At 31.0% G+C, this 19,890-nt stretch overlaps 2 protein-coding genes across 4 annotated transcripts; both read right to left on the bottom strand.

Moving 5' to 3' along the window:
• Positions 1–1,296: 1,296 nt before the first annotated feature.
• Positions 1,297–8,377, bottom strand: LOC146958730 (cysteine-rich receptor-like protein kinase 19). 3 transcript variants are annotated; one of them, XM_085740267.1, is made up of 8 exons: positions 6,837–7,803; positions 6,126–6,263; positions 5,906–6,027; positions 5,622–5,832; positions 5,284–5,521; positions 4,841–4,991; positions 4,445–4,715; positions 1,297–2,363 (listed from the first exon to the last, which is right to left on the bottom strand). In XM_085740267.1, exons 1-8 carry the CDS (start codon positions 7,630–7,632, stop codon positions 2,293–2,295), a joined length of 1,998 nt encoding a protein of 665 aa, XP_085596393.1. In that variant the 5' UTR covers positions 7,633–7,803; the 3' UTR covers positions 1,297–2,292. The 3 variants fall into 3 exon arrangements, with proteins under 3 accessions (XP_085596393.1, XP_085596394.1, XP_085596395.1); XM_085740268.1 differs by having other exon boundaries at positions 1,970–2,357; XM_085740269.1 differs by lacking the exon at positions 1,297–2,363 and having other exon boundaries at positions 4,184–4,715; positions 6,837–8,377.
• A 3,363-nt stretch (positions 8,378–11,740) lies between these two features.
• LOC146958729 (cysteine-rich receptor-like protein kinase 25) lies at positions 11,741–17,361 on the bottom strand. Its single transcript, XM_085740266.1, has 7 exons — positions 16,404–17,361; positions 15,789–15,932; positions 14,987–15,108; positions 14,221–14,431; positions 12,509–12,743; positions 12,278–12,431; positions 11,741–12,152 (listed from the first exon to the last, which is right to left on the bottom strand). Exons 1-7 carry the CDS (start codon positions 17,269–17,271, stop codon positions 11,817–11,819), a joined length of 2,070 nt encoding a protein of 689 aa, XP_085596392.1. The 5' UTR covers positions 17,272–17,361; the 3' UTR covers positions 11,741–11,816.
• Between the last annotated feature and the right edge of the window lie 2,529 nt (positions 17,362–19,890).

Below are 19,890 nucleotides of genomic sequence, written 5' to 3'. Positions count from 1 at the left end.
CATTTTGTATAAATGCCTCCCTTAGTTCATTTATGCTTTCAAATAGTAACATGATTTTGTTACTGATGCATGAAATCATAATTATAAATACTTTGTTTACAACAACAACCAAGTGTTTTTAAGAAGTGTGGTCGGAATACCATAGTGCAGCCATATTTACCTTTGCAGAATCTATTTAAAACCAGTGTTATAATGAATTCAAAAATCCTAGAATGTGAAAGTTTCAACACTTCCTTTCATCTGCATAGTAAGTTCCTAGTTCGTACGACTTTTTTATATCATTATTTTTATTATTAAAAAAAAAAGCTTTTGTTATTATTTTAAGAAAAAGCATGCAGTTATTGAGGTCTTTGAAATAATTCTTTCTGGAATGGTTTTAAAATAACTTATCATGTAAATTTGCAAGGAGATGCTGCTCAGTGTTTAAAATAAGCCGTTTTGAATAAGTTATTTTGAAAAAAGAGATATTAATAAGCTGTTTTGCATAAATAAGTTGTTTTGAATAAGTTGTTTTGAAAAAAGAGATTATAATATGCCGTTTTGCATAAATAAGCTGTTTTGAGTAAGTTATTTTGAAAAAGGAGATCCTAATAAGTTGTTTTACGTAAATAAGCTGTTTTGAATAAGTTATTTTGAAAAAATATATCCTAATAAGCTGTTTTGCATAAATAAGCTGTTTTGAATAAGTTATTTTGAAAAAAGAGATCCTAATATGTTGTTTTGCATAAATAAGTTGTTTTGAATAAGTTGTTTTGAAAAAAGAGATCCTAATAAGCCGTTTTGCATAAATAAGTTGTTTTGAATAAGTTATTTTGCAAAAGGAGATCCTAATAAGCTGTTTTACGTAAATAAGCTGTTTTGAATAAGTTATTTTGATAAAAGAGATCCTAATAAGCTGTTTTGCATAAATAAGCTGTTTTGAATAAGTTATTTTGAAAAAATATATCCTAATAGGCTGTTTTGCATAAATAAGCTGTTTTGAATAAGTTGATTTTAAAATAAGTTGTTTTGCATAAAATAAGTTATTTTAAAATAAGTTGTTTTTTTAAAATAAGTTGGTTTCAAATAGATATGCTTAATGGTTTGGTTCGGTTCGGTTAATAAGCAAGAAAATGGTTAACCGAACCATAACTTTGGTTCGGTTCGGTTACTTCCAAAACTTAAACGGTTCGGTTCGGTTATTCCGAACCATTTCACCAAAGCGGTTCGGTTCGGTTCGGTTAATATGGATAACCGAACCATGTCCAACCCTAAAAATATATATTGATACAAATTTTATCTATCAAATTATCTTAATTTAGCTAAGTAACAAATGCCCGTGACAGTACAGCTATATTAATTGAACAAATAATTGTCCTCGTGAACTTAGCTCGGTTGGTAAGGACAATGCATAACATATGCAAGGTTGAGGTTCAAACCCTAGCCGCCACCAAAAGAAAAATTGAGCAAATAGTTGCAAGATGAGATAACTACAAAGCACAAAGACAGAAAAACATGTGAGAAGGTAAAATTAATACCTAAAAGAACCACAAACTTTACTCCTTCAGCTGCAGGGGATTCCATTCTCTAGAAAGAGTACTTCAACTCATACTTAAAGTTGTAACTGGTACACATAACTCTTCCTCCTTGACTTCTCAAACAACACCACTGAGACACATTACGTAAACTGAAGCAAGATAAGACCGTGGTGTGAACTGTGCGGCTGTGCAACACAGTTGGACTACTCTGTTTGATCGTGATACACCATTAAGTTTCTTTTGGTGTAAACTAATTATAGTATGTGTAGCTGCTTAGATTAATCTTTTTAGAGGAGTTAGAAAATTTATTGGTGAATATTAAACTTAACGGCTTCAAATGGTTGAATGAAATATACATTGATATCTTATAGAATATTCATTTTTGAAGGGTCTTGGACAATATTTAAGTTGGGTATAAAGGAAAGAGAAAAAGAATGTTGTCACAAAAATTGTCATATAATGATTTTATAATATCACTACTCTTTCTAATATTACTTTTTTTTATAAAATAAAATACATAAAATAATCCATTTGTGGCCAAATTATTTTTTCTACGAAGTGGGTCAATGTTAATTCATAGTTGTGTTTGACAATAAAATGGGTTCCTTTAGTCACACATAAAAGGTTACAGTACTTCATATGTTCGAAGAAAAAAAGAAGAAGACAAGATAAATACATTTTCCAAATCGAAGTGGATTGTTTTCAAAATCTGCGAGCTTTCGGTCTTTTGGACTTACTTGGTGTTGGAACTTGGATGAATCTAGTGCACATTTCCTCAGATAGATTGGACAGTTTGTCTCCACCCCATCATTTCTTTCCAGTACTTTTTTAGTGTAAATTCTGTAACTATATATAAAAAAAAACAATTTATCATCAAATTTTTCTGATTAATTAAAAATTATTCCACGAGTTTAACTGAGATAAATAAAATACTAATAACTTGCAACAAATTCAAATAAAAATATCTAAAAGGTATTGAATTTTAATTAAATATTAACTACACACTTAGAAGTTAATATGTAGAGTAAATTACACTCTCCTCCCTACACTCCCCTCCCCTAAGAGAAGCTTGAATTACATTCTCCTCCTCTGTTATGTTAAAATCTACACTTTACTCCCTCAATATTTTTTTTATTTCTAATAATCTAGCAAAAAAAATAAAAATCTAACACTTCAGAAGAAAAAAAAATAGTATTGCGGGTCTATTTTAATATAATCAAAATTAGAATACGTATTTTTCGCTATTTTTTATTCATAATTGCATTAACGTGTAGTTTTAAACCCTATAATAAAATATGAAACAACCCAAAATAAAATTAAAATATGTGAAAATTACTAAAGACAATAAAACATGGTTTTTTAAAAGTTAATTTTATACTCTAAATTATAAAATCAACAGCAAAATATTTAAATTTAATTATCATTGACATTTAAATTATAAAGAAATGAATTTATTTTTTTAAATGGTAGTTCAAAATTAGAGTATATCATAAAAATATTTATTATTTATGTTAAAATAGATTAAAGTGTAGTGCATATTTAATTATTAAGGGAGAAAATAGATTAAAGTGTAGTGCATATTTAATTTTAAGGGAGTTGTAATTTTTTTTTTTTGGTGGTGGCCGGGATTCGAACCCCGGACCTTGCATATATTATGCATTGTCCTTACCAACTAAGTTAAGCTCACGAGGACAGGGAGTTGTAATTCAAGCATCTTATAAGGGAGAGAAGTATAAATTTTATTTTTCAAGGGAGAGGAGTGTATATTTTAACATAAGAAGAAAGAGAAGTGTAATTCAAGTTTCTCTTAGAGGAGGGGAGTGTAATTTACTCAAATATGTATGATGATTTAGTTTAATACCTTACCTGAATTCATAAATAAAAAAAATATAACTAATTGATCACTATTTCAGAAATATAGTCAACACAATTTAACTTTATTGATTTAACAAAAAATATAATTGTATTTGGTGATATATATATATATATAAATCATACCATCTCTTCATTTAATTTACTATGAAAACTTATTCTATGAAAATATTAGTTAGATGATATTTTATAATAATAATAATAATAATAATATAGTAAAATTAGTTGAAATTTCCTTATATTTAAGCCATCAAATATAACTTTTTTTTATAGAGTTTGGAGGCAGTATACCTTAATAATTCAGTGAGTTAAATCCTCAATTTTTTTACTTATTACTTATCTTTTTTTGAGAGGGATCTATGACTTATCTTATATGTCAAGTTTGTCACTGTTTGCTTTTTTAACTCAATTTCAAGTTTTTCACTGTTTGCTTTTTTAACTCATTCTTCACATTTAAATCGATTGAAACCATTTTTGCTCAAAATTTAACAACTATGATATGAACTTTACTCAAAATTAAAAAACCATAATCTTCACTCTTCCTACAGTAAATTTTAATATCAAAATGTACTAATCAATTTCTAACATCTAAACTTTCTAAGACTATATGGTATCATGAAACCATCGCAAGCCTTTAAATATTTGAATGGAAAAGAAAATTTGAATGCAATGTGAAGAAAGAAATTGATAGCAAGGCCAAGTTAGTTTCATTATGAAAATAAGAATATCTAGTTGACTTGAAAAAGAAAACTTAGAATCAAAGTCCCATATAATCTAAATTTGAGAAATCAAAATTGCAATTAAATAATGTTCATATTTTATTAATAACAAAACAAGATTTACATATAAAAATACAAACATTTTTTGACTTGTATATACGGATATAGATTATAGACACATATGTGAATGAGACACCACCGGCCACCGGGGTATAATACAAGCATGGTTGGTGCACAAAATGCGTGAGTGTTGTAAACCGAAGTACTAATATGGTATGAAAGACTACTAACGAGGACATACACCGGAGGAGGAGAAGGAATAGTTGGTGGAGTGACCTGAATATGATTCATGTCCAGCTGAATAGCCTGAATTTCTTCTCGTTCTGCCGTGCATGAAAAATGCTGGTTCCATGGGAAATGGCATATCAACTGAGACATTGTTAAGATATGAAACAACAGTTCCCATTGTTGGTCTATCATCTGGATTTTCCTGGACACAAAGTAAACCAATTTGCACACACTTTTCTACTTCATTTGGTGAATAAGATTCTTGCATAATTGGATCCAGCATCTGAAATGGTGATTCATCTTTCCATTGATTCCAAGCCTGAAACCATAAATTAAATACATTTCATTTCCTGATTATTTTCCTTATTAATTTGCATTTTTGGGGTCTATATAAGGAACTAACAATAAAATACAAGCAAAAACAAATAGGGTTTGGATACTCACATGACTTAAGAGATCATCGATACGACGTGACTCAAATGAACATGAATTCTTTTTTCCACTAATAATCTCGAGGACCATCACTCCAAAACTAAAAACATCAGACTTCTCTGAAAATTGTCCATGCATTGCATATTCTGGAGACATGTAACCACTGAAGAAAAAAAAAAGGAAAAAAAATCAGTATCGAAATCATAAATTCTATTAACATAGCCATGATGGACACAATTGATTTTGGGCTCAGATTTAATGGCCCTACTGTAGTTGCAGAGCATCAAAACTCAAATTTAAGAATGCCAGTAGAATACTCGAAAAAGTTAAAAGGAATGACAAGTTTTTTCTTCTAAATATATATATTCCAAAATAATAAATAAATGATTAAGATGAATAACACTTCATATTTGATACAAATATTAGAATGGTAAAGATAATGATTTGAAACTCACTATGTGCCCACAACTCTATTTGTATGTCCTTGAACTTGTTCTATAGCTACCATCCTTGCCATGCCAAAATCGGAGATTTTTGGATTCATATTGTTATCTAGAAGAACATTGCTTGGTTTAATATCACGGTGTATAATCTTGAGACGAGAATCTTCATGGAGGTAAAGAATTCCTCGAGCAATCCCTTTTATGATACTATACCGTTCAGGCCAAGTTAATTGTTTTTGCTTCCGAGAATCTACAAATTATGGTTAAAACCAAATACATAAGATTGAACTTTAAAATGTGAAACTTCAACTAGAATTGAAATAAATACTGAAGCGTCAATGATATCATACCAAATAGAAAGTGATCAAGACTTTTGTTAGGCACATATTCATAGACGAGTATCTTTTCTTGGTCTTCAAGGCAAAATCCTATTAACCTCACTAAATTTCTGTGTTGAAGTTTGGCTATTAACATCACCTCATTTTTGAATTCTTCTGCTCCTTGGCCAGAAGTTTTGGACAGTCTCTTTACAGCTATTTCTTGTCCACTAGGAAGAGTTCCCTAAAACTAGAAAACATTAGAAGAAATGAAAACATGCATTAATAATGTACTTATCACATTCGTATATTATTACCTTGTAGACTTGTCCATATCCCCCTCTGCCGATTTTGCTATCTTCAGAAAACATGTTTGTTGCTATTTCAATTGTAGCAAAATCAAATTCCAATGACTCCGAGTTTTTAAATTCAAGCACAACTACATCACAGTTCACAAAAGAGCATTTTAAAATTAAAACCAGATGATCAAACACAGGCATTGATTAAACTTGAATATTATAGGTTTATTGACATTACGGTTTTCTCTGTGACTGGTCTTGCGTCTCTTCTTCGCTTTTATCCATAATAAACAGCAGCCAGTGGACAGAACCACAGCCAAAATGACAACCAAAACAACAATGATGGCAATCACAGTCGTTGGAATATTTCTCCCCCCTGTCAAACATTGTCATATTGACATTAATTCCACACACAATTAAATCTTCTTAATGAATATTTATGGATGTGATCACAAGGTTTTCAAATTCTACGTGACTCCAATGCAACATCAATTGCATTTGACCGCGATTCTTCATATAAAAAAGGGTTCATGACCGTGATAAGGTCGTGACATCAAATTTTTTTAAGACTCTACAACCTGCATTAATCCCTTTATAATTGCAATTCTTCTTAATAACAAGAATTGTAATCGTCCCTTCAAAAAAAAAAAATTGTAATATAATCGTGACCATTATTGCAACTTATAACCTTAGTTGACCCAACTAATATGGTGTTGGAAGAATTGGTAACATGCCTAGTAAAAGAAACCTAAATTAGATTACTACAATAGCCGATTTTGGAGGTATCTCAATTCCACATGAAAAAGTTTGGATGTCCGATCCGAGGATTAATCTTATGGCAGGATCAAAGAGTCTAAGCCATAAAGATATTTTGGCGCGCTTACTCGGGTCAAAGATGCTAATTATGGATTAATAGAAACATCATATAACATTAGAAAAAGAAACTAACCCTTAGTTGTTGTTGCTGCTGCTGAGGTCTCTGAATGCTGATAAAACGGATAAATTTCAAACCTAACAAAACAACTTGGAAAGAAAACAGTTTCCCCTATGCTACCACCACAACAATCCTTAGGAAATTCTACCACCGCATCCTCGATACACCGCCTACAATCTCCGGCTGACAAGTCCGGCGTGCACTGAGCAAGACCATATAGCGTTACACTGGCAGAAGCATTTTCTTGCTTCACAGCATACTTGTTAAAACCATCAAGAGAAAGTGCAGCTTGTTTTGGAAGAACATTCAAAACAGATCTTAAAGCAGAGTAAAATCCTTTACTCTGTAACAAAACAGGGTCCCCCATTGGAATCTCGATCTTGTATCTAGGCCATGTTTCCATTTTCATGAAGATGAATCTGTAGGAATACCTTAATAAACACTCGTTGTACCAGATCACAGCTTCTTTAGAAGAAGGACAAGATGATGGAATTTTTTGTGTTGCAAAACCAATACACTCTCTGCATAGAGCAAATGGAACATCTCCACGACACATATAGAGACCATAGACTTTGTTTGAATCATTTCCTGATGTTGTGTTGAAAAATCTAACATCATTGGTTGCGTTGGAAGAAAGTGAAGAGAGAACGGTGTTAAGGTTTTTGTGGAAAGTACTGTTTGGTGTGAATGTTTGGTTGGTTGTGCAGGTAACATTGTTGAACACGGATGCAGAAGTTTCTGTTATGGAAAGTATAAGAATTCTAAGAAAAAAGTGTACTATAAGATTCTTTTTTACTACTTTGGTAATCATGATTCTGTTATGCTGCAAAAATATCTATGAACAAGATAAACATGTGGTTGAATTTGCATGTAAATAATATGGTAAATTAATTAAGTAGGATCTTGTAATTAGATTCAGAGATCTCAAGGTATAGTGTAGTTGAAATTAGTTATGAGTCAATAAAGGACAAAAAAAGCTATACTCCCTCCGGTCACATTTATAAGCAAAAAACCACTTTTTAGATTCATTCAATGCTTAATGTATTTGGTCAATATATAGACCAAATACATTATGTATTAAATGAACCTAAAAAATGCATTTTTGTTTATAAATATGACTGGAAGGAGTACTTTAAAAAAGTGGGTAGAAGCTAACTAATTTCATAATAATAAAATCTGACTATAGTTTACAAACTCAGTGGATGGGCATCTACTTCCAACTTTTCCATCTTCAATCTTCTGCTCCCTCCGGCCCGGAATATCTGAGCCAGTTTGGTTTTTCATACAGATTAAGAAAAATGTATAAATAAAGGGGAAAATGGAATATATTGAATTGGGAATGATGAAAGTAGTATTAATTAGAGTTATATTGTATTGAAAATGATGAAAGTTGTATTGAAAATTGAAATGACTCAATTATTTTGAGACACTTTTTTTTAGTAAATGAGTCAGATAATCCGAGACGGAGCAAGTAATATTCTATGGCTGCACTTCAGGTACAAAAGTCTTATCTAATAAAATATTGTCGATTCTAGCTGGAGGACTCTTGCCGTAATAATCATAGCAAACTTGGGTTGTGTATTTGCTAGCTAGTATTCATTGATATTTTAGAGTTATAGACTAAGATTTTTTTTATTTGTCATAAAGCCTTTTTTTCTTATAAATATTTGTCGTTTAGATAAAATCATTGAATCGTGGGGCCATGTGAATAATGAGTAAAAAAGATGAAAAATTACTAAGAAAGGTGAGGACTTTGGCGAATAATTCTTGAGTGGACACAAGAATTTAGATTATGTATTTGGTTACATACACAAAAAAGTGGACATGTTATAAATATTTGAAAATTATTTATTATTTAATTATTATTTTTTCTATTTTTTTAATGTATATGTGACCAAATAGAGGGTCTAACATTTGTGTCCACCTAAGTGTTGCTCGGACTCCAGCAGAGGGTGTGTACCCACTTGAGTTGAATGAATGATAGTCATGTGTATTTCACGGAATGCATTTTTCAATAGGCTTAAATAAAAATTTTCATGCATATATTAAATGTTTTGGTTTTAGTCCTTGATACAAAATCTTTTGTTTTGATCAATGTTATCTTTGTTTTAGGCCTTATAAAAACTATTTATAATGAAATTGGTCTCAACAATATTCATTTTAATCCTTATTTTAAAAGATTAATCAATGAAAATATAGGAAAAGCGAGTTATTAATCAATGAAAAACGTTAACAAGTGTCTTAGGTATTGTTTGTAGTAATTTTATCTTAAAAGTTGTGTAGTTATAACTTTTACAATGTTTAACTTGTATTTTCAACATAAAATTTCTTTTTAAGGGTTTCTTAAACAATGTTCTTGTTGCACTTGTTAGCTCTTAACGATTCTTGCTAATGAATGCAACCAGACACTCTTTAAGCATTCTAACTCAAGCAAATATTCTTTTAAAAAAAAAACAAATGTTTCAATTTCCAATATATTTAATACGCATGTTTTCATAATTACGTACAACTTATGGTTCTTAAATAATGTCATACATGCACTTGTTAGCATTTTCCAATATGCATCTACTATCATCTTTTCCATCTTCAATCTTCTAAGAGTAGTGCTAGTAAAAATCTCTTTTGAACACTCTCTCTAATACTCATTCTTTTATTAATTTAAAGGGAAATGTTCTTTTCAATGCAAAACTTGACTTTTCTTTCTACTTTTAGTTCCTTAACTAGTGCCCCGGAGGCACTGGTTAACAAGACCCTAATTTAAATCATTGTAAGTATCCACATTGGAAATAGAACTCACACAAAGTGGTGGGACATACATTGACTCCATCAAATAAAAGAATGATTGTTAAAAAGGATATTTGAAAGTGAGTGTTGCTGGCATTCTTCGTCTTTTAATATTCTATTCTATGACTGGATTTCACGGGTGCAAAAGTCTTATCCAATCATATTGTCGATTCTAGCTGCTTATAAAAAAAATATCTGAGTATTGTACTGCTAAAAGTTTGGTGGATGGGTACCAATTATTTATTTTGGTACATAGGATGGGTACCAATTATACAATAACATGTCATATTTTTTTTATCAACGTCGTTTATATAAAATGATTGAATTATGGGGCCATGTGAATAATGAGTAAAAGATGAAAAAATTATTCGAGTATTCCAGTGAATATCATGTGCCCTGATTAAGAAAGGCGAGGACTCCAGCACAGTTTTAGGTGTGTACCCACTTGAGTTGGATGAATGATAGCCATGTGTACTTTCACCGATTGTATTTTTTAGTACTAGACTTGTCAGCATTTTCCAATGCATCTACTATCATCTTTTCCATCTTCAATCTTCGGTGGCATTTAGGGTGGGTGAGGGAAAGAGTTTCCCACTATGGGAAAGTAAAATTTAACCATTAGATTGAATGAAGAGCATACTCTTATCATACTCCATCAACACTATATTAATTTTTACACTATCTTCCTCTTCCATCCTCTCTCTCTTCCATGACCCACTCACCCACAACCACCAGTGTCATCATCACCGCCACCATCATCAAAACCACTTCTCAATTGTATACTGTAGATCCAAATTCAGCCGGCAAGCTAGAAAACTAAGAAAGTATACCCTTAAATATTTTGCTTCCATTCTTGCTTCTACTTCTTCATATATATAAAAATAAACCCTTAAATATTAAAATTCAGAAGCAAAACGCAGAGAAAGTAAGAAAAAGTATAAGATCTACAAAGTTTTTTTTTTCTTTTGAGGTAAAGATCTACACAAGTTTTGCCAATTTACTCTTAATTTCTCTCTATAAATTGAAATTTTTTGCAAACCCAGAATCCATAAACATGTATATTGTCTTTTTTGCTGGATTTTGTTTCTTATTTTTTTTCTTCGGAAAGGCAATGGATCCGTGATTTCAATATAAATGTTTGAAAAATGAGAATAAGCCATAACAGGAATTGAAGAAATTGAATGTGTGAGAAATTTGGAGTTATGGGTATGAAAAGGTATTGAGGATTATGCTACATATGATGATGAATGTTGTTGTTTCTGGAAATGTTGATGATGTTGAACAATTTAGTTGATTTTTTTTTTAAAGAAATTTAGTTGATGTTAATCAGTAATAACCCACTGTTTCCCTAATTTTTTTTTTCCTTTTTCAACAACAAAAAAAGTCTTATTTTTAGTTTTGAAACAAAATCTAGTGTTGTTGAGATTCCATCATAAAATTATGCTCTTTATTTGTTGTTGTTGTTGTTTAGTGGTGGTGGTGGATGAGTGAGCAGAGACATAGAGGGAAGAGAGAAGGATGATGGAAGATGATGTAAAAATAATATAATGTTGAGAGACTATGATAATACTATGGTCTTTCTTTGATCTAATGGTTAAAAAATATCTTTCCCATAGTGGGAAACTCTTCCCCTCACCCACCCTAAATGCCACCTCAATCTTCTATGAAAAATTTGGGAATAGTGGATTTGAATGCGAGTCCCAGCATATTAAACATCTTTGTGGTTTTATTACCTTTCGAGACTCGTACTGACATTTAAATTTAATCGGTGCATTTGCTTATATGTATGTATTTATGTAAGAGTTTGTGAACATAATCTATATGATATAATATTTCAAATATGTGGTCCCCGTGAACATAGCTCGGATGGTAGGGACATGCATTATTATATGCAGTGTCCGGGGTTCGGACACCCCACTTATTCACCTTGAAAAAAGTAAATTCTAATCATTGGGTTACTTGACCTAAAAAAAAATTTCAAATGTGTCAATACCAACTTTTCTTTGTAAATTTTTGGTTGTATCAAAAATTGTCACATTATAGTTGTTTAAATAACACATCTCTTTCTATAATATGTATTCGATAAAAAAAATTTGGTGAGCAATATAAATTATAATGAAATGAAAAACTCAGAATCCATCTCAATATGAACGTTTATTATGCATTGAAAACACATGGGTAGAATTTTATATCAAAAAGTAAATGAACTTTTTAACGAGGATAAAATGTACTTATTGACATGTCATTAACAGAAAATGGTTTAGAACTACTAGCAGATAGACCTGAGCTTGACTCCTGCTGCCCAACAATTTTTTGATCAATTGTACTATGCAACACAAATGCTGGTTCTTGTGGAAATGGCAGTTCAAGTGAGTGATTAGTAAGATATGAAACGACTGTTGCCATTGTAGGTCTAGCATTTGGATTTTCTTGGACACATAATAAACCAATTTGAATGCATTTTATAACTTCAATTTCAGAATATTTTTCTTTTATATCTGGGTCAATTGCAGTGAACAATGTTTGGTCATTCCATTGTCTCCAAACCTGTAACATTTCATATAAAACGTTCAAACAGCTATATTTTCATATTTAATCAAAACAATTTTTCTTCACATGCAATACAAACACATGAGAACTAAGTTTAAAAATGTTATAGATATCACACTTACATAGCTCAAGAGGCCTTTTGCATCCGGATTTGATTCGTAAGACTTAGCATTCCTTTTCCCAGTGATTATCTCTATGACCATTACTCCAAAACTAAAAACATCTGATTTTTCGGAAAACTTTCCAAGCATTGCATATTCTGGAGACATATAACCACTGTAAAACAAACTACAATTAGTTAAAATACACCACTTAAAAAGAGAGAACAACATATACAAGAATTTAGAACTTACTATGTTCCCACAATTCTGGTGGTTTTACCGCGATCTTGGTCAATGTCAACAATTCTAGCCATGCCAAAATCTGAGATTTTAGGGTTCATATGTTCATCTAATAGAATATTACTAGGTTTAAGATCACGATGTATAACTTTTAGTCGAGAATAATCGTGTAAATAAAGAACTCCTAAAGCAGTTCCTCCTATAATTTTGTAGCGCTCGGACCAGCTTAACTTTTGTTCTTTAGCCCCTGAAAAAATAAATGAATAAAAGAAATGAAAACTGTTTTTTGTACGTATCGTAAATAAGATATAACGTAGTAAAATGGGTGCATGTATCACTTTTTCCTTTTTTTTGGTTTCATGCATATATCACTTTACACTCCCTTTTCTATATTTATAAGCCTTATCTGGAGAAAAAAAAAGGGACCGTGATTGACTGCAGTCACTTAATCACGCAGTCACTGCAGTCATTTAAAATTCAACCGCTGGATTGATCTTACGCATTTAATACAGCCAAGTCATCTTCTAGGAACATGTGGTAGAAACTCCTTTTGCTCTCCGTTCCCACTTTGGTGTTCACATGGTAGTTGCGCTCCGCTACCATGGCCATATGTGTCTTCCATTTTTTCACCCCACTGTAACTTGCTGAAACAAATTTGATTGTTTTTGCCATTGAAACTAATTGGGTTGTTGGTGATGATTGGTTCCATGAAAAGTGATGGATGAGAGAAATAAAAACTTAATTGATTTTTTTTTACCTTTTAACCAAGCAGTGCTTGATGATTTTGAATTGACAGACTCTGGTTTGTTGATGCTAAGTTGCCAACATTGGAATTTACAGGTTTCATTGTCGATTTCCATTACCTTATCTAATAAAACCTAAACTTTGATTAAAAAGAATAGGTGAGAATCCATTTAGGTTGCAGCGGCTTTATCTGCTCGTTGAGCTTCCATGGAGGTTGTAGTTGTTACAGAGATCAGAATAATGTTCGGAGAAGAGAAGGGTGAAGAAGGTCAACGAAGTTGCGGTGGATTGGGAACACAATACGATTTTGATTATGTGTGTGTCACTAGAGAGGACCATGCTGAATGAAGATGCTTGGATTAATTGAATGGTTTGATTTTACCTGACTGCGGTGACTGCATGATTACGCCGACTGCAGTCAATCGCAGTCCAAAAAAAAGTTGTGTCCCCCCATCACTTTTTCCTTTTTTTTGGTTTCATGCATAGATCACTCCCTTTTCTATACCACCACCCTCCCCCTCCCTTTTTTTTTTTGTTTTTTTTTTTTTGCATATAGACGGAATCAACCATTAAAAGTCTTACCCAAAAGTGAACCAGTCAAGGCGTCTGACCTAACAATTTCCGAATTTTGCAGTTAAGCTAGGATCGATGGACATTCAAATATACTTCTTATTAATACCATTAATTTATCTTTAAAAATAAAATTTTAATTTTAGACACATTAATATAAATTAAATAAAATGTATTTTAGAAAAATCTATATAAAATATTTTTGGCAGTGTCTGGGGTTTGAACCCCCTAACCTTGCATATATTATGCATTGTCCATACCAACACATTAAATTAACGGCCATATTTCTTAATATATGGAAGAAAAAAATGCTTATAAAAAGAACGGAGGAAACATTGAAAGAGAAGGTCAAAGTTTTTTTTTTTTTTTAATTTGAATAAAAAGAGAAGGTCAAAGTTAAGTCCATATACCGAATAGAAAATAATCAAGACTTCCATTTGGGACATATTCGTAAATGAGAATCTTCTCTTGCTCTTCTAGGCAAAAACCTATCAATGCCACAAGATTTCTATGTTGTAGCTTGGCTATCAATAAAATCTCATTCTTGAACTCAATCGAACCTTGTGTGGAACTTGTTGAAAGCCTCTTGACAGCTATATCTCGTCCATCACGAAGAGTGCCCTAGAAATATATAAACTATTATTGTTAAAATGGGTCGTTCCCGACAATTTAGAGACCCGATTGTAATTTTGACAATTTTCGTTAAAAAAATAAAAAATAAAAAATCCAACACTACTTATAGTGATAAATAATTAATTTGTAGTTAAATATATTAGCATTGGTTCAAACATGACTTTTATCTACAGACAAATAGACATTTACCAACGAAAAAAAAGACATTTAGGGACAAATTTTGTCGTAAGTAAGAGTTATTTTTTTTATCCTATACCCCAGCAGTTATACCCTTATCCCTACAAATATTTGAGGCCTCCATAAATTGGAGTCCATGTTCCATAGAGCTCGTTGCTCTTGCCAAGGAACGGCCCTGTTGTTAAATAGGAAACATTATTTTTTTATATATATGCAAACAAATGCTATCACATAAGTAAGTTAGCACAAGAAGTGCAAAGCTTCAACAAACCCTTAGAAAACATGATTGTAATAAACATGGTTATATGAAAACAAAACAAATATAACATAGTTGTAAAAGACAGAAAATATATTATTGCTTTTTACCTTGTAAACTTCTCCAAATCCACCTTTTCCAATCTTGTTCTCATGTGAGAAATTGTTTGTTGCTGTAGCAATTGTAGCTAAATCGAATTGCAACCCCTCTAAAGTGGTACTTTCACGTCCAACTTGACCAAAAATATGAATGAGTTGTGGAATTAATAATTAGTTTGGAAACATCATGAACACAAGTTTGAGAGAAAAAAAAAATAGAAACCTAGTTCGTCCCTATGAAATAAAAAAGAATTCAATTTGATTCTGAAATCTTAATTGTCGTTAAAAATTTGCCATTTTATGGATATTTTAGTTATTGAGATCAGTTTGAGCTATTTCAAAAATATTTAAGAGTCAAACTATACCTTTTTTTAAGGGTCAAAGTATACTTTTTACATTTCTCAATATTTCTGAGGGACTAAGGGTCCGTTTGTTTTGGATTTTTTTGAAAAAAAATCTATTTTTTTAACTAAAAAATCATTTTTTTTGTTTTTGTAGTGTTTGTTTTAGATTTTGAAAAAATCCATTTTGTTAAAAAAATCATTTTTAGGCTCAAAATGAAAATCTATTTCAAGTAGCTTTTCTAAAATCTATTTTTTTCTAAATATAAGGAGCTCAAGTGTAAGAGTTTCAAATCTTCAAAAAATGATTTTTAGGATAGTAAACAAACACAAATAGAATAGATTTTTTAAAAAATCTCTACAAAAAAAAATCTCTAGATTCTTTTACCTCAAAATCTATTTTTTTTAAAGCTGAAACAAACGCACCCTAAATAAGAGTTTTTTTCTTTCTTTCCTTTAGAGTTGGGCCTTACAGTTTTCTTGGAGGAGAATATTGGACCTGCTTGTTCTCGCTTTTCTCCTTCGATAATACAAGCAAACAGCAAAGACTATTGCAGAAGCAGCCACAATGGGTATAGCAACAATGATAGCTATTCGTGATTTTCCTTTTTTATTTTCTACACATACAAAAACAAAACTTCTGTCATTTTACCCTGAAAAAACAAGTCATCCTTCAAACACGAGTAATAATTTCAACAGAGAACTTGACCAAATAAATTAATTAATTAAATAACTTCTACAAAAAATGATATTTTGACATCAATATTTTGACAGCAAATATGTACGTTCTCTTTTGATTTTTATTTGTGTTTATGAAATGCGCAAAAGTTATAGAAGGTAAAAAGCAAGAACTATAAATATAAACGCACACAATGTCGCATATGATTTCTAACAAGATGATCATTTTACCAAAAAGTCAACATAATTAAGTTTATGTCATCTAGTCTGATCTATTTGAATATTTTAAACCAAACAAAACAGTGGAATGAAATGATTTATTAACGAGATTTTGATTCTTAGCGTTATCAACTAATCTTTTTTTTTCATAAACAAAAGCTTTGAAGAAGCGTATATTTAGACTTACTTACCTGTTGAATTAGGTCCTGCAGGCGCTGGAGTTGGTGCCAAAGTAAGAGAACGATAGAAAGGGTAAATTTCAAACCTTATAACACAATTAGGATACAAAACTCTTCCACCTTGCGTTCCTGCACAACACCTTGGAAGATCTGAATTTATCAAACCATAAAGACAACTTCTACACTCTCTTTCTTCAATATCTTGTGTACACTGGGCTAAACAATAAAGGTTCTGAAATATATTTATTTTCGCTTCCCTTGTAGCGAATTTCTTCGAAGAAGATGAAGCTTCATCTGAAGTTTTGTTCAACGTATCATACAATAAACGGTTGAAGCTTTCTTGGTTTGTCATGTTAGTTGGACTTGGGAGAACATAGCCTGGTCCTGTTGCAACTGTTGAAAAGAATGATATGTTGGAATACCGAACCATGCATTCATCGTACCACATAACTGCTGCAACTGAAACAGTGCACTCTTTATTTGTGGACAATCTTTGAGTTGCGTTTCCGACGCATGATGTGCATAGGTTGGAAGGGATGTCACCTCTGCACATATATAGTCCATAAACTGTTTCTGAATTATTTTTCCCGGCGACGGTGTTGTTGAAGAATTGGGTGTTTTGATCGGTTTTTGCTTTGGAAGTTAAGGAAGAGAAGAGAGTTTTGAGGTTTGTTTGGTAGGTGCTGTTGGATGTGAAATTGTTTTTTGAGCAAACTTGGTAGAGAAAATTTGGGTCTTGTGCATGAGAATATGTTGCAAAATTGAGGAAGATGATTGAAATGGTTAAGAGGAAGAAGACTAATACTTCGATGTTGGAAGCCATGGATGGATGTAGTCTGTGAATTTGAGAGCATATGCAGTAGCTAGCTACCAATAACATAGAGTTGCTTTGCAGTTTGTATTTTGTTTAGTTAATTTAGTTTGAAAGGGATTGAGAGGGACTTGGGACACATGTATGCAAATCCATGACCATGAAGCAGGAAAGTCAACTTTTCTATTTGATCTTCTTCGTTTGTTTCTATCGGAGGTTATCCATCAGTTCTACAAATAGTTTAATATCATTTTCTGTCAGCGAGTCAATGAATTTGATCCTCGACGGTAAGTTGATCCATTTTTTTATTTTTTCGTCAAAAAAATAGAAATATATAGTTTTTTTTAAGAAAGAAATAAATAGCAAATGCTGATGAAATACTGTGATTTGTGCGTTGACAAATGAAAAATATCACCATTAAATATTCTGTTTTTATGCATTTGTAGTTTTACGATGGTTGGATTTAATATTCATTTACTAGTAAAAGTCGAATTACGATTTTTTTTTTTTTTTTGTATAACGAGACAACATTGAGTTTACCTAATTTTTTATCCCATCTTTTCCCATTATAGCATTTTGTGAATCATCCTTGAATATTCTAAAGTTAAAAAGATAAAAAAAAAAATTAAGTAAGTTAAACTGTTCTTCTCTTCTAAAAAATTATTCTTTTTTATTATTTAATGTAAAAAGATTAATTACAAAACCTACCAATTGTAAAATTTGAAACTTAAATTTAAGTGACAACAAATATGAATGGAATGGGCAATTATTTGTATCAAATCAAATACAATGGTAAGTACTGCTATTTTTTATTTTTTTTTGAAAGAGTAAGTACTACTATTATATAGTAAGACAAGTGAATAAAATAATTTTATGAATGGAATGGGCAATTATTTATATCAAATCAAATACAATTGGAATTGGTAAGTACTACTATTATACAGTAAGACAATACAAGTGAATAAAATAATTTTTTTAAAAAATAAAATAAAATAACATAGATTTTTTTCTTCTAAAATTTGATATCTGATATAAGAACCGACTAATTTGATTGGTTTAATCTCATTGTTCATCTGTTAGGGGCCTATTTAAAGCTAGAATAAAGATCAAATTGTGAAAATTGAAGTTGAGACTTCGCGATGAACGCACTCTAATAAATTAAGCTAACATTAATAGGTCAATCCAAATGAATTTGAAATAAAATACTTTTTTAAAAGTGAATGGTTTTAAAATAAAGGATGTCAATAAATAAAAATAGGGTCATGTTAACTTGTGCCCTTAAGGCACAAGTTAAAGAGCTTAAAATAGAAATTAAAAATAAATTTTATATTGAATATTAACTTTTAAAATTTTTAAGACATTGAATGTACAATTTTCAAAAAAAAATTCTATATTTAACTTTTTTTGTGGTGGTCAGGGTTTGAAGTGGTGGTCAGGGTTTGAACCCTGAACCTTGCATATTTTATGCATTGTCATGCATTGTCCCTGCCAACCAAACTATACTCGACTATATAGTTAACTTCTTATGCCCCAAGACACACACGTTAACATTTCCTATAAAAATAAGCGATTCAAGAGTGTAACTAAGATCCAATTACTACTGTGATGATTTTTTTTTTGAAGGAAATTACTACTGTGATGATATTCCCCTAAAAAGAAGTAAGAAAATTCTTGTTGACACATTAGAGAAGGCTGTGACACACATGTAAAATACGCTTTTGCCCCCTCGGCAGTTAACTGCCGAGGAATTTAAAATCCGGCTGCAGTTAACTGCCGAGGATTTCCTCGGTAGTTAACTGCCGAGGATCTTCTGCTACAAGTCTGGCAGAAGCTCTCTCATCTCCATTATTCATCACATCTTCAAATTTTTTTTCTCAAATCTCTCTCACAAATCTCTCTAAAAAACCCAACCAAATCCAACCAAATTTATTCAACAAAATCACAAGTAAGTAATTATAATGCTATTAACTTAAATTTTAGTTGTTATAAATGTTTTTATTTTTTAGTTTTTGAGTATATTTATTTTATTTTAGTTTTTGAGTAGATTTACATAGTATAATTCATTTTTAGAGTAAAATGTTTGTATGATGTTTGTATGATGTTTATGTTATAGTTTAAAGTTTATTGGTTATATTTTAATTTGGTGTTTTAAATTAATTTTTTATTTTAGTTTTTAATTAGATTTACATGTTATAAATCATTTTTAGATTAGATGTTAGTTGATTAATTTTGTTAAAATGTTTGCATGATGATTATGTTATAATTTAAAAATTTTAGGGTTATTTTTTAATTTGGTGTTTTAGACAATTACATTTTAATTTGGTGTTTTAGATTAGATGTTTGCATGTTTGCTATATTTTACGTTAATTTTTTTTTTTAGACAATTACATTTTAGGGTTATTTTTATGATTTTTAGAGTCTATGTATAATTTGCACATTAAGTGTTTGATGAAATGTTTGAATGAGTTTTTCATTGATTATTTTAAATTTCTATGTGCGTAGATTTGAAACAATGGCCGGATGGATCGACGTTCATGCAACATTCAACGGAGGAGAACCTCAAAGGTTGAAGGTTCGGTGCCTTGATGTAACATTAAGAGATCTCAAGGATCAACTGAATGAATTCAACCAAGGAGTCAACCCAAGAGACACAAGAAGGGTGCAAAATGTTCGGTATAAACGTCCAAA

This window comes from Medicago sativa, chromosome 1 (assembly GCF_051527215.1).
Source record: "Medicago sativa cultivar Bolivia chromosome 1, Bolivia_mono, whole genome shotgun sequence".
Taxonomy (NCBI): domain Eukaryota; kingdom Viridiplantae; phylum Streptophyta; class Magnoliopsida; order Fabales; family Fabaceae; genus Medicago; species Medicago sativa.
This window is presented reverse-complemented; position numbering and strand designations above follow the sequence as displayed.